Source organism: Rhipicephalus sanguineus, chromosome 7 (assembly GCF_013339695.2).
Source record: "Rhipicephalus sanguineus isolate Rsan-2018 chromosome 7, BIME_Rsan_1.4, whole genome shotgun sequence".
Taxonomy (NCBI): Eukaryota; Metazoa; Arthropoda; class Arachnida; order Ixodida; family Ixodidae; genus Rhipicephalus; species Rhipicephalus sanguineus.
In genome coordinates this window covers 139,051,417-139,065,268 of record NC_051182.1, presented here as the reverse complement: position 1 = coordinate 139,065,268, position 13,852 = coordinate 139,051,417, and the positions used below count along the sequence as shown (strand labels likewise).

The 13,852-nt window shown below is 45.8% G+C and overlaps 1 protein-coding gene across 2 annotated transcripts in view; it reads left to right on the top strand.

Annotated features, from left to right (window-relative positions):
• The window catches only part of LOC119400082 (clumping factor B), a 115,112-nt gene extending 106,169 nt beyond the window's left edge, over positions 1–8,943 (top strand). Inside the window, exons 1-3 of one of the 2 annotated variants that reach the window (XM_049417958.1) lie at positions 4,327–4,482; positions 4,914–5,115; positions 8,139–8,943. In XM_049417958.1, coding sequence (XP_049273915.1) covers positions 4,402–4,482; positions 4,914–5,115; positions 8,139–8,662 — 807 coding nt within the window. In that variant the 5' untranslated portion in view covers positions 4,327–4,401 and the 3' untranslated portion in view covers positions 8,663–8,943. Of the gene's footprint in view, positions 1–4,326; positions 4,483–4,913; positions 5,116–8,138 lie in introns of those variants that run through there. The other variant, XM_049417960.1, reaches the window with a different exon arrangement.
• The last annotated feature ends 4,909 nt before the right edge of the window (positions 8,944–13,852 follow it).

The window sequence follows — 13,852 nt, the reverse complement described above, 5'->3', positions numbered from 1 at the left end:
AGCGGTGAGGTGGGGAACCAGCCCCTGCGTGACACCGGACGGACATGCAGACGGCCCAGGCTGGACACTTAGAACAACTTAGCAGAGCCCTTCCTCTACCTGAAAAATTGGGGCAAGCGAAGCTTGGGGTGTGCGTGCCTGACCTACTTTACATCTTTCTTTCTTTCTTTCTTTCTTTCTTTCTTTCTTTCTTTCTTTCTTTCTTCTTTCTTTCTTTCTTTCTTTCTTTCTTTCTTTCTTTCTTTGTTCTTTCTTTCCTTCCTTTCTTCTTTTTATTTTTCTTTCTTTCTTTCCTTCACATTGCGCAATGCTCCCTCCTGAGTTTTTGCCTTTCTCCATGCCGGGAATCGGACCTCCATCCACGGGCTCAGCAGCGCAACACTTCAATTGCTACAGGCAGCAGTGACAGCAATGCATACATATCCAGGCCAGAAAGAAATGTGCCAACGTTAAATGAAAAGTGACCTCGATAAAAGATTAATTGGGCATATAAGAAACGGTTGATCGCCGACAAGCCCACCATCGAGAGAGCATCAATTATTTAAAAAACGGCCCATACAAATACTGAGGTTACCGGAGCGCCTTCGAGGGCCGCCTTTTTGTAAACTTATCGGCGCCGGATTTTTGACGTTCACTGCCACTGCCACTGCTACGCAAGTCTGAGCCGCATAAGAAGCTTTAATTCAAAAGTAAATTAAGAACTTTTTTAAGTACTGATTTAAATGTATCTTCATCTCTGACGAAGTATTTCGGCGCCCACGTAGAGCTCGTGTGCGAAGGTGACAGGTGAATCACTGCCATAGCATCTATGTAACAGATCCGCATATACTATAAAAAAAGTAGTACATCTCCTTCATAGCACACAAGGTCGTCCGCCAGAAACATCAAATTCTTGCCCCGACGAATGGGTTTTGTAAGAATTACAAGGTCCTTCTCGCTTTAAAATTACCCATGCCTCTGCTTTGGATAGTTTTAAATCCGTACACAAAACTAGTGAGGACGTCCGTTAGGCAGGTATGAAATAATGGGTTTCAAGTAGTCGACAAGGTCCTCCTATCGTCAATATGAGCGTTGCCTCCGCTCTGCGGAGCTTTAAATATGTAAGCATTTCCATGCCGACTCAACGGGAAAACCGTCTGTCGCTCTGTCATGTAAGAACATCATTGCTATAGAGAAACAATTTTTTTTTTAAAAAACGAAGTATAATTTCTTGCCGGTTCTGAGTTCGAGCTCAGGACCATAAGCTTCCATGGCAAGTGTCTTAACCACTGGACTACACCACCACGCTTAGCGAAAGTAAATTGATCTAAACCACATCTTTTAAGACTTATTTTACCCTCAGCACCAAATGGCAATAAAGAGGAGAGTGGGTGATTGCCTAAAAATAATTAAACAAGAAACAGTCAGTACAGTTCTTTCATACAAATAAAGCTCGTATGATACAATGTGCCCTGATAAATCATGAAAACTAATAAACAATGTTAGCTAAGTGATAAATAACCTAATCATATGCTACCTAATGCATCACGGGACAATATGTTATCATTAATGGTAACAATGTCAGCGGAACGGCTGTTGCAAAGAGTTTCACGTACGAGGCAACAATTAATTTAAGCAAGTTATTGTGTTGCATAAGGGTAATACTACTTTGTGATGACGATCGGATGCGGTGGTATATGTGCTGTGGCGTGGGGATATGTTCTTTGGCTGTGGGGATATGCGCTATGTGCTCCAAGAATGCACTGTGTCGGTGGTGCAATACAACTGCAAAAGGAGAACACTGCCTATGAATGCTTCGTTGAATTTCGTGGCAGCGCAAAAACACCCCGAGTCTCGTATGCTTTCGCCTAAGACGACTCGAAAGCGAAAACCATCTTTTCCTTCTCAGTCGATGTATTATCCACTCCTCGCCCCCTTCGAAAGCTGTCCGCACCTAACGTGCTTTTGCACTACCGCCGGGGTCGGAGACATTGCAAGCTTTCTGCATCTCGCCTGGTTTTGCACTGCCTCCGTGATCAGCCCACTTTTGACCAAGCGACGACGTCTAATGAGGACGTCATGAAGACGCCACAAACTTTGGCGATCTGTGACGTAATGATGACGTCATATGGTGACGTCATCACGCGATAATGATCTTTCGCATCACTCGTGTTGATGACGCCGACGCGGGACGCCGGCAGTCAATTTTCGCGTTTATATCGGGCACACAAGGCTTTCGTCTTAATAAAGGTCCGACGCGGGACACGGTCTAAAGATGAAATAGAAGATTGTACAGAAAAATGTACACTTTTCGAAAATTTCATGCAAGACACGCGTTTCGGTGGTCGCGGGGGGGGGGGGGGGGGGGGGGGGCTCTTTCCAAGCTGTCGTTCCGGACGCTGATGACCGCCAGGAAGAAGATGAAAGAAGTCATGCCGGTGCGACCCGAAAACCGACGTTGTAGTGAAGGCACTAACATACAATAATTATCTCCATTTGCTTGTCTCTCCAAAGAAGATAGATGCCGCTTGAACTTTCTAAAGCATAAACTGTTATGAGCTGACAATAACACCAAATCTCGCACAATGAGAGAGAGAGAAAGTAACAGGGTTCGAGTCGAAAAAAATGGGGAAGGGCTAAGCATGTAGGGAAGGGTGTTTCAGCTCCACTAACGTGAAACCTCGGGAGGGGCGAAGCATGCAGTGTGCGCCGGTGTTTCCCACAGCAAAACTGCTGCTAATGGGAAATGAGAGACAGAATAGGAAGAAGAAGAAGAGACAGAAGAAGAAGGGCCTGACCGAGGTAATTCGCCTGGTTTTTTTGTGAGAGATTTCTTTGATGAGGCACTAGCGGTGCCAAGCCTGAAACCGGGCATGTAGGGAAGGATATTTCAGCTCCACTAATGTCGTCAGAAAACTGCGTCCGAAAGCAGGTTACCCTAAGGTGCTTCTCCTTCTTCTTCTAATTCTTCGCTACATGCCCGGTTTCAGTTCCATACGACATGTAGGCAAGGGTGTTTCAGCTCCACTAATGTCGTCGGCTATTTGTTAAGCTAACCGTTACCTTCATTTTTCGTGGACCTGTGGCGAGTAAAGCACCATCACTTTGCAGATATGTTTCAAGAAGTGGTGTTTCAAATAGATGACTTTACCGTAGAGATCCACGTTCGTGTCTCTGGTTTCAAATAATAAACTTGAGAGCCTTTGGTAAATTTCGTCGGGTATCCTGACCCCGCTAAACTAAGCATAATGTTTTAAGCAGTAACGGCGAACCTTTAACTCATAATATGCAAAGTATGGACCGGTGGTTAGTAGTGGGATTTACCCCATTTTCGTGGCGCATACCCGTTTTTGATGGACCGTAACGACTTAAACACGACATGACACGCCGACGTGACGACGACATGATAAGCCGACAAGCCGAGACCCTAAGGTGCTTTGCCGCTAAACCCAAAGGAATTCGGCGTGGTAGTTAAGTATTCTGCCACAGTGTCACGGCAGTGTCTGAAAGTGTCTCCGAAAAAGATCCCGTAGATGTGTCGTATTAAACGAGAAGCCACGCCAATAGCTATGAAAATATCGCACGACAGAAGCGTAGGATCACAGCAGGCATTACGCCGTGCGGATTGCGTAACGATTGGGTAGCTGAAAGCTGCTCACCCGCTACAAAAGGCTCAGTCATAATTCTTCGTCATTAGCAGTCACAGGATTTAAATATTGTAGAGCTACGTATTTGCGCACACTGACTTACAGGCCAGTAGTGGGTACTTCGCAAAGTTCTGTAATCGTAGACGCCCCAGGAACAGGCGTTGTCCAGCGACCGCCCGTGTTCAAGAACATTCATCTCAAGCCACCGCCTTCTCCTGAACATCTGCATTGATTGAATTTGCAGCGTTAGTAACACGCTGCATGACCCTTGCAAATTATCTTCTTTTGAATAAAAACGCAGAGCTGTATAATATCTGTATAAATGTATGCACTTTATTCCACTCCTTCACTAGCTTCGTGCTTGCAGAAAGTGTACGGAAAGAGTTTTTTTACACGCGCCTAGAAAGCCACTTACTCAAGCTTACGCTGCGACTGTGCTGCGTACTCCGCGAAGACCTGGAGTTTTTTTGTTTTTTTTTTAGTAAGCTGGTCTCGCTGTTAGACGGCATCGACGAACAATGCGCTGACTTTCTCTCCCTTTGATTTGCCAGATTTGTTTAAGCTAAGAAAAAATCCGGGGGTTTCTTCTTAGTCAATGTCTGCATCTGTTTTACTATTGACGCAGGCGGTTTCCCTACACTCTCAGTGAAAAATGAAAAGAGTCCTATAAAAAGGAAACAAAAAGCAACTGCAGCTGGAGAGGTCTTTTCTCCCCCTTTTTACAGCGTCTGCAGAAAAAGATTTGCCAGTCTGGCTGGTGGAATCTAACAGGAGCATGAGTCTTTCCGCATCACTGTCGGCGGCTTTCTTCATTGCGGCCTTATCTGTGCGAACACTCTGCCAGGAAGGATATGTGGTAAGCGATATGATGAGAAGCATGAGTTCAATGTTCCTTCTGCCACAGTGGCACAATTTTTCACCTTCACTTAGTCAGTCATCGTATCGTCATCATGTTACTTAAGAGACAAACTTTTGTCTAACTATTGGCTAAGATTGGAGTAACCCTAACCGACAATGCATGCAACGGTTTAGAGGAAAATTCGAGTGGAGGTTCACCAGTGATTTGATGCTATCTATCTATCTATCTATCTATCTATCTATCTATCTATCTATCTATCTATCTATCTATCTATCTATCTATCTATCTATCTATCTATCTATCTATCTATCTATCTATCTATCTATCTATCTATCTATCTATCTATCTATCTATCTATCTATCTATCTATCTATCTATCTGTGTCTGAAATTCCAACTATAAAGTAAGATTCTCTCATTTCCCGACAGAAAGGAATTGGTGGCACGCCTGTCTTGGCAGAGGGTGGTGGTGTACCCGAATACATAAGGCCAAGCTTAGACTACGAGACCACAGACTTCAATGGAGTCTTCACGCGTTCCATGAGGAGAGTGCTGCGACAAGTCCGCAGGCGGCACAATTACTACAGAAGGCGGCACGAACCAGAGCCTCTCGAGTCGGATGATAGCGTAAGTACGTGCCCAGAAAGCGCAGACGCAAATTAATGCGTACAACGCCGAAGTTTGGTCTGGATACGTGTCTGTCGCTCCTCTTTGTCAAGGTCGATGACGGTGCAAAATGCAGAAGGCTTTACCTGCATGACGCATTACGTAAAGCATACAGTTTCATAATAGTACACTAGAGGGAAATGTGGCGCTAGTGTCTGTGGGAGCTGCAACGCATGGCGCTTCAGCCAGCATGTAAATAATGGGAAGTACAACGATTTCGCTAAGCTTAGTTCTTCCTGCTCCGTGTGGCTCCGTGTGGCCTCAGGCCGCTTTATCGCGAGACGAAGTTGAGCAAAAGTTCGGCAGTCCTACTTCACAACCTTGACCCTTTTTTGCTCACCAAATCAAATCAGCTCACAAGGTCCGCACCGAGCCGTTCTTTTATCCGAAACAAGAGTCAAAACGCAACAAAGCCACAAGTGCGTTCGAAGCCGCACGCACGAAGACTAGGCAAATCCATGTACTACCCGTCATTCCCATGGTGCCGGAATGATCGCAGCGCCACGGTTCTCTGTAATAAATATTTTAGGAAACTCTATGACGTAAAGTATGAGGTACTTTTTTTAATTGGCGAGTCTGCCATATGGCATCAGCACGTTTTACGCGTAATTGTGCAGTTTTGTTTCCGTCGTAAAGTCCAGTAGCGACCTGTGGTGCGGACCACAAATCCACTGCCGCAGGTCTTGCGGCCTAGTGTGTTCAATTGCCGCACGCCTTAGGTGGTGTGCACGAGCCGTTTGCAGACCAGGGCATGTCCATAAGTGGTGATTTAAAAGCACGCTAAAGGCAAATAACATATGCAAAAATGAAAAGCGAATGTTTGACAACGTCTAAAACGCCAATATTATGCACAACAGCTCATTAGCAATCGAGGAATTTAACGTAATGTAGGACACAACCTGGGCCACTACTGAGACATTCCGGAATCCAAGCCCAATGACGTAGTAGCGGCCTCAGTCTATTTAATCTCAAATACTTGAACAACCAATGGCAGAAAGGACATTTCAGTGAAATATAAGATGCAATAACATGCAACTAGTGCATTTGAGTCTGATTTATGCAAAGAAGGTACGTCTTGACGTTACCGAGAACGACTGAAGTTCCGTTTTCGCCGGGCTGTGCTCCGCTACAGCGCTTTGCTCCGTTGCACCGCTGCGCCGGCTGTCGGGCAGCAAAGCGAGTATACGAGTGTCAGAAGGTCGTTCTCATAGGCGGGTGGTTTGAATTGCGCTAACGCTGCGCTGGCCGCTAGAACGTGCTTTTCTTTGAACCTAAGCATTTCTTTGGGGTGCAACAAGCATTGCAATGTTTATGGAGCTTTATTTAAACGACCCACCCAGACTTATAATTTGCTTTTAGTGTCCCTTGAAGTCGGCTTACCCCATTGGGCGAAGGAAAAATGTTCTTGCAAAGATTAGCTATTATATTGTAAGTTAAGGTGGTCACATCACCTCACGACGGCAACTGATGACAAAGGCGATCCATGCACAGGAAATGTTCTTGTAGTTTTCAACTTAAATGGAGTGCCTCTGGTTAACGTAGTTGTGCCTTACGATCACGAAGTGCTCGATCGATTACCACTCTTCATGTTCTTTAAATTTGCGGTAGCTCAGCTTACCTTACCTATATGCATGGTATATAGCGTATAAATTATAAGCTAAAGTACCTGTATCATATAAGAAGCAAAAGGCGAGGATTGATGGAGGACCCGTTACTGTTATTAGAGGCGCATAGCGCGTAGCTACAAGATACACGGTATCTAGTGCAACTATAATTCAAAGATAATTTGTAGTTGCGTGCCGCGATAATGACGGTGATAGCATTTGTCTTGCGCTCCATTTTTTCGGTTCAAATAAAAGCGTCTATATTGAAAAAGTTAATAAAAATTTGGGAGTACTTCACGTCTGAACAGAGTTGGATTGCCGCAGAAGCTACGAATACTGAATGCCATAGAGGCAAGGGAATTTCTCACAAATATTATCCTGGCTTATATAGTTAGGTAGTAATTCTGACGCTACAAAAACAAATAAATATTCCGGTGATTGGAATCTGCAGGTTTAACACATGCAGTGCTCATAGGATCACTGTGTTTGCCTGCACAGCGTGCTCTTAAGATCATAGTGTGTTGCCAGCACATGTCGATTTCCTTTTTTTTTTTGCGACGGCGGATTTGGCAGCTGGACCGCTACGCTCAAGCCTGGGCTTATCATCTAGCAAGAACTGGCAGGCCGATGCACCGGAGAGAATGCGCATACGGCGAGAACATTTTCCAGGGATATTACGACGCCGCACGCCCTATCAACGGCAAGGACACACTAGGGCCATCTTGTGGATTTGTTCTTAGATCATCACGCCTGGGAGATGTTATACGTGAACGATTATTAGCGGCGACACATATTGCTCCATCAAAGAATGTGGTGGGATATGTTTGATACAGCCGTAATGCACTATTTCTGTAGGGAAGAGTAGAGCCTTTTGTGCTTTCATCATTCGATTTTCGTTCTTTTTGTGTCACGGTTTTCTTCACCCTCACATGCAACTCCAAAGACTGCGCCAAATCTGTCGTTAAGTTCCAGTTCTTGTGGGTGACGGCGGCCAAGACCTGTAGCTTAACTACTTTGGCTACAGGAACATAACTGCTGGAGCTTAACAAGACACTTTATGCCCTTCGATATCCTGATCGGTCATAGGATCGTTCTTTATAGTGATGGCATTGTCCTACTCAGCTCAGAGTGCACTAAATGCTTTCAAAAACGACACGAAAGGCGGCTGAAGTGGACTTGTCAAGGCGGCGGCGAAACAGCAGCTTCAGCAACTACATCGCCATGATTATCGTCATTATCCAGAGAATCATGACAACTGAATGAAAGGGGTGACAGATTCGCTGTCCGACATCTTTCACGGTGTGGAACTGGCTAGAGTTTCTTTCTTCCTAACGTGTTTAACGTTCTCAAGTCAAGTATCCTTTTTTTTCAATTTATCACGCAGGAAAGGATGCCGTTGACGCATGGTACAACAAAATCAGGCTGTACAACTTCAACAACAATCATCCCCAATATGGCACGGGAGAGTTCGCTCAGATCGTTTGGAAGGAGACGACCGCTCTGGGAACCGGCATCGCCCTCGGGAACGGCAGCACGTACTATTTGGTGACGGTCTACGATCCCAGAGGAAACATCCGAGGCGAGTACTTCAACAACGTGAAGAGGCCTAACGTGGAAGGAGGCGGGATTCGTCCGGTGCTTCCACCACAGCAAGTGCCCGCGCCAATGCCACAGCCGATCCCGGTGCCATTGCCAGCGCCTGTGCCAACGCCATTACCAGAGCCACTGCCAGCGACAATGCCAGCGCCAATGCCAGCACCAATGCCAAGGCCACAGCAAACTTCCGGGCAAGGAGCAGTGACAATAAATAGGGAGGTGCAGAACCAAGCCGGCCAGCCGCTTTTCAGGCTAAAAGGATGTCCTGGTAACAAACCGATCTTTCTAAAACTTAATCTAAGACCCAGCTAGCGAAAGCGTAATACTTAGGGGCCGGTCTCGCGCGCGGATTACACAGGCATTCCTGCGCTCCATCGCTTTAGACACAGATAGACGCGCAGGAGTGACATGTGCTTCTTGCTTTTCGGTTTTCCGAAGTGTATGCGGTGTTCAACAGGAAGTGAACGTGACTTTAACTGTTTTTTGAGGATTTTTAGTATCCTTAGCTTACCCTCTGCATCACTTGTAATGCTTACTCCTCGGTGAACTTTTGCCCCGGTTCAACGCGTCTAATAAAGAAAGAGAAATAAAAATATGTTTTCGTTTGTTCAAACTCTGACGAAATGTCATTCCTTGAGTTACGTCGAAATCACGCTTGAATGAAGCGTTTGTCTGTTGGCCAGGCTGAGTACAAAGGCGCATTCGACTAAGAAAAAAATTAGGGGGAGTACAACGAGCTTTCGGCACGTATGTGCTTAACTGATTAGCTTCTAGGAGTAACTTCTTTATTGACGGAATAACCTAAGGACTCTGGGCAAGGTCGCGAAAACAAAATGGTCAACAGTGTGAACGGAATAATGGCGAAGCCTGAGGGAACGACTTCTACATGCAAGCAGACGTGTTTGCAGTGCTTTTCTGTGGTGTTACATCACGTTCGCTGTGTGATAAACACCTATTTGTGATCGTTCGTCTGGCTGTGCGCGAGAATAAAGACAAACTCTCGCCGCTAACTGGGACTGTACCTCTGTACAATCATTCCCCCTGACGTCTCTTCTCGATTACCTGCCTCCACGAAGACGTCCACTCGGCCCTGCGTTCCGGAGAAGATCTCTTTAAGAAAGAAAGAGAGCATTAAACTGTAACTTAAGACCAGGCGTGCGTCCTCTTCACCCAGAGGTGGGTGGTTTCCTTATTCCCGGTAGCCATGACTTGCAGGCAACAGCCCGAGCCATACCGACAAGGCGTAGCTGGTCCTCAGGGTTCTGGGACATCACCAACGCCTCCCACTGGCCATGCGGATTTTGTTGCGCGCTCTGTTCGTCTATGGGCGGGATACTTAGATTGTTTCGGCATCCCTATAGCATGTGACAGAGGGTGTTCGCAGTCCCCGGTAAGTATGTGCAATTCCTGCTAAAGTTTCGGGTGTATATTGCGTGAAATAGTCTACAGTGCGGATAGGTGCCTGAAGGTTGCATTCTCCAAGTCACTGCCCGGTCTCTAGTCCACTTTTTTGTGATATCAGATGGAAATGCAGTTAAATTCATAATGATATAACTTTTAGTTGAATAAATTCTCGAAGTAAGAAGACTGGTTTTGACTGCCGATACGAGACTTTTCGTGGGCCGATACCGAATGAAGAGAAGTTAACGTAGCCTTAAAAACATTGACCTGGGCTTCATTGTGTGTACACAGCGAATAACTTAAAAGGTGCAGATATTTCTAGATGTGACCCTCCACTACGACAGGATGCCGATGGAGCAGTATAATAACCGTTCGGGTTTTACGTCCCAAAACCACGATATGATTATGAGAGAGACCGTATATATATATATATATATATAGTGGTGAGTTCCTGAAATTTCAGCGGCCTGAGTTCATTAATGTTAACCTAAACCTAAGCACACGGCACTAGCACGTTGCTTCCATCGAAATGCGGTCGGCGTGGGTTGGATTCAATCCTGCAACGTTCGGGTCAACAGTCAAGCAACATAACGAGAGACCACCAAGGTGGGTTCCACTTCGTCCTTGCGACATTCACGTGAGCAAAAAATCAATTGAAAAGCGGCGTTCGCGTAATATAAAAATGGCCGATGAAAGAGCTACACCGGGTGCTTTCCATCTTCATGTCGTTTTTGGCGAATGCATACGGGACCCTATGAGTTCTCCTGTTTCTGCAGGACTGTTCTTGCACATTTCACCGAAAGATCGCTTTTTCTTTCATCCTAGTCACTTGATGCGAAACACTGCGCAAAAACTTGCCTAGTTTTATAGAAAGAAATATTAAACGTCGGTTTCGTTAAGGGGGAGAGCATCTGCTAAATTCCTGTAAGAACAATAAAGTTGGTAAAAATAAGCGCTCTGGTTTTCACGTGCCAGAACCACTCGGACCTATACATGCCCGCCTGGGAATATAACAAAATAAAGCTCCATAACTAATTTCCTGCTTTCTACCTAAAACCTGCAGCAGGATTGCTTCCCATCTGTTTTGCTTTTTCCACTAACGGCGTCCGCCAGTTATCCAGATGATCACAACCACGTTCTATGACGTACAAGCCTTTTACAGCGAAAGCTGTTATGGGAAGTTGTCCGCCGCCGCCGCCACCGCTGCCGCCGCCGCCGGTGTCCGTAACCACTATCGCTCGAAATAAGAAAAAAAAAACGAAATAAGAAAAAATTTCCAGAATGGAACGGGGTTCGAACCTGGGCCCTCTGCGTGAAAGCCCAGTGTTGTACCTCAGAGCCATGCCGGTGCTTGGAACTGCCTTGCAAAACGACGCTATACAGGCCTCATGTCCAGAAGGAACCGCATTAACATATGTAATTTAGTGTGGTAGAAGAGTGAAATAACAACCACGCACCACACAACGCGAATTCTGTAACCAGGCGTCACACAATGCGAATTGAGCAACGAGTGGGCTGTTGGATGCTTCCAACCCACTACAAGGGGCTCTGCAATAATTCTTCATCATCATCAGGCACAACACCAACAAAGTGCGCATGATTCCTTACATGTTTTTAGCGGGTACCACGGCTCTCCGTTGAACGACGAAAAATGGCATAATGGCTGCTGCCCTACTTCACGGAAATTATGATTTATAGCGTAGTGGGTTCCTCGCAAGTGCACATGCATTGGTTGCCAAGGAAGCCCATGAGCCCATCATCCATTTCCTCAGGGTCTCAACAAAGTTCTTCCCCCTCTCTCTGTCTCTCTCACGTCAATATATGTTATATTGCATGGTGGGAGAGTTAAATAGCGCCCGGGCGTCACACAATGCGAATTACGTAACTGGTGAGCCGTTTAAAGCTTCCAACCCATTACAAAGGGCTGAGCCACAATTCTTCATCGTCATCAGTCGTCACGTAAACAAAGTGCACATAATGCCTTACATATGTGTAGCTGGAACCTCGCTTCTGCGCACAATGACGAATAATGTCGTTGTAGGTGCTTCCCAATTTCACAAATATTGTGATTTATGGCGTAGTGGGGACCTTGCTAGTGTACTTGTATTAGTAGCCCCAAGAGCGTTTACAATGGGATCTAAAAATGCCGCTCTTCCAGCTTTCGCTGTGACTGTGCTGCGCTTTCCGCGCAGGCCTGGCATCTTTTTTATGCTTATCAGACTTTTTTCCTTTTGTTTAGCAAGCTTAGAATTGTTCGTGCTCCCTCGTTACCTGTCACCGCCAAGATGGGTATAGCTCTGCCTGACGCACTCAACGACGAGAAAAAGCAGGCGAAAGAAAAACACGAGGAAGAGACATCGGCGGTCAAACTAATTGACATGCGGTCTCCATTAAAGAACAATCGAACCCCGCGGACGGAGAAAGGCCAAACAATAACTCCCGTTGACCACACATATGGATGGCTCTTCTCTGCATTACTTGACGAACTTCAGACAGGATTATTTTGGGACTTGCTGAGACGCTATTGTGTAATGAACTATTCGTCAGTCATTCGAGCCAGTACACGCGGCTTTGTTTCACATCGAAACGCGTAAGCCTACTGACAACCACGAGCTTTCAACGTCGGCTTAAAAGAGAAGACCTTTAAATTTCATGCAATAGACATACTCGATAGTCTTAATTTGGCCCTTCAACGCATTGCTGTTAGCAATGCCCAAAGACTTTCGAGATGGTGTAATAGACATTTTGGATGATTTGAATTTCTCCGTTAAAAACACTGCTGTTTGTCAATCTGTATTCCGGTGATACACCCGATACAGGATACTGAACCAGTACTGGTAAAGGCCGGGCGAGTTTCCTTACCCTAAATGAGTGCATCAGCGGAATTCGCGGTACCCGCCACATGCGGCAAAATCACGTCACTTGAACAGAGACGTCACGCATGACGTCAGTGATAGAGCTGACACCCCACCCCCAGAAAACATTAGTGTAGACGGGGGAGGATCGAAACAATCGACTGGCAAGAATAAGAAGAGGGCTATCGCGCTGGAGTCGTCTTTGCAAAATGTATAAATGATCGGGTGGCAGTAGTGGTGCTCAAGTGTGCTGACGTCATTGCTGACATGACTGCGCACTTTTGAAAGGACTTAGCAGTGCTACCCTCCAGTACTACAGCGGATGTGCTAATAAGCAATAATTGATGGACAGTGTTGTCGGATTGAAGGCTGCCTGCAAAGGTTAATGACCAGCCGTGCATTCTCAACGAAGCACAGGATGCCGTTTGTCAACATTTGTACGACTTCTCGTCAGTCGCGATTGGGCCACAAAAACACTCTGGCATCGGTAGTGAAAGCCGGTCAGCTATGCACATGATTATAGTCAACTAACTTTAATATCATTATGACGTAAAATGCATTCCTCAGTCCTATTAACTTCTCCAGAAGACAGGGGCAGAACGGACGTTGTCCTAGAGGCGGGTAATCGTCTAATGACGTTACTGTGATTGATTACAATGCCTTACAGTCCCAGTGATCAGCGAGAATGTCAATCTGTATTACGCACGCAGGTACACAAACAACCGCAAGTACGCACTTACTTATACAGTGAACGGGAAGGAAAACATAAGTAAAGCATATCTCAACAGTTGTGCTTGCTTATGGAAGTAGTTTCTTTAGGTTTCGACTACATTCTATTCATTATGTTGCTCATTTTGCCCTCCCGAACTTGTCTTTTGCTCTTCCGGACACTCCTTAGGCTTTTCCGTCAATATACGACTTACACCGAGTAACCTAAATAATTAAACTCCTACCCGCTGAAAGCTCGACATCCTCCCATTTTAAGGCGAAAGCCTTAGATGCCCAAACAAACACGATATATGACGAACGGCGTCGGCGACGTCAACACGAGTCATGCCAAAAAATCAACATGTGATAACATCCCCCACGACGTTATCACGATATCATAGGTCACCAAAGTTTGTGACGTCATCGTGACATCACTATGACATGAGGCTGTATGATGGTGGGCCGATTCAGGAGGCACTGCAAAGGCGCATAAGTTGCCAAATGCTTCCAATGCCTCCGATACTAGAGACAGTGCAAA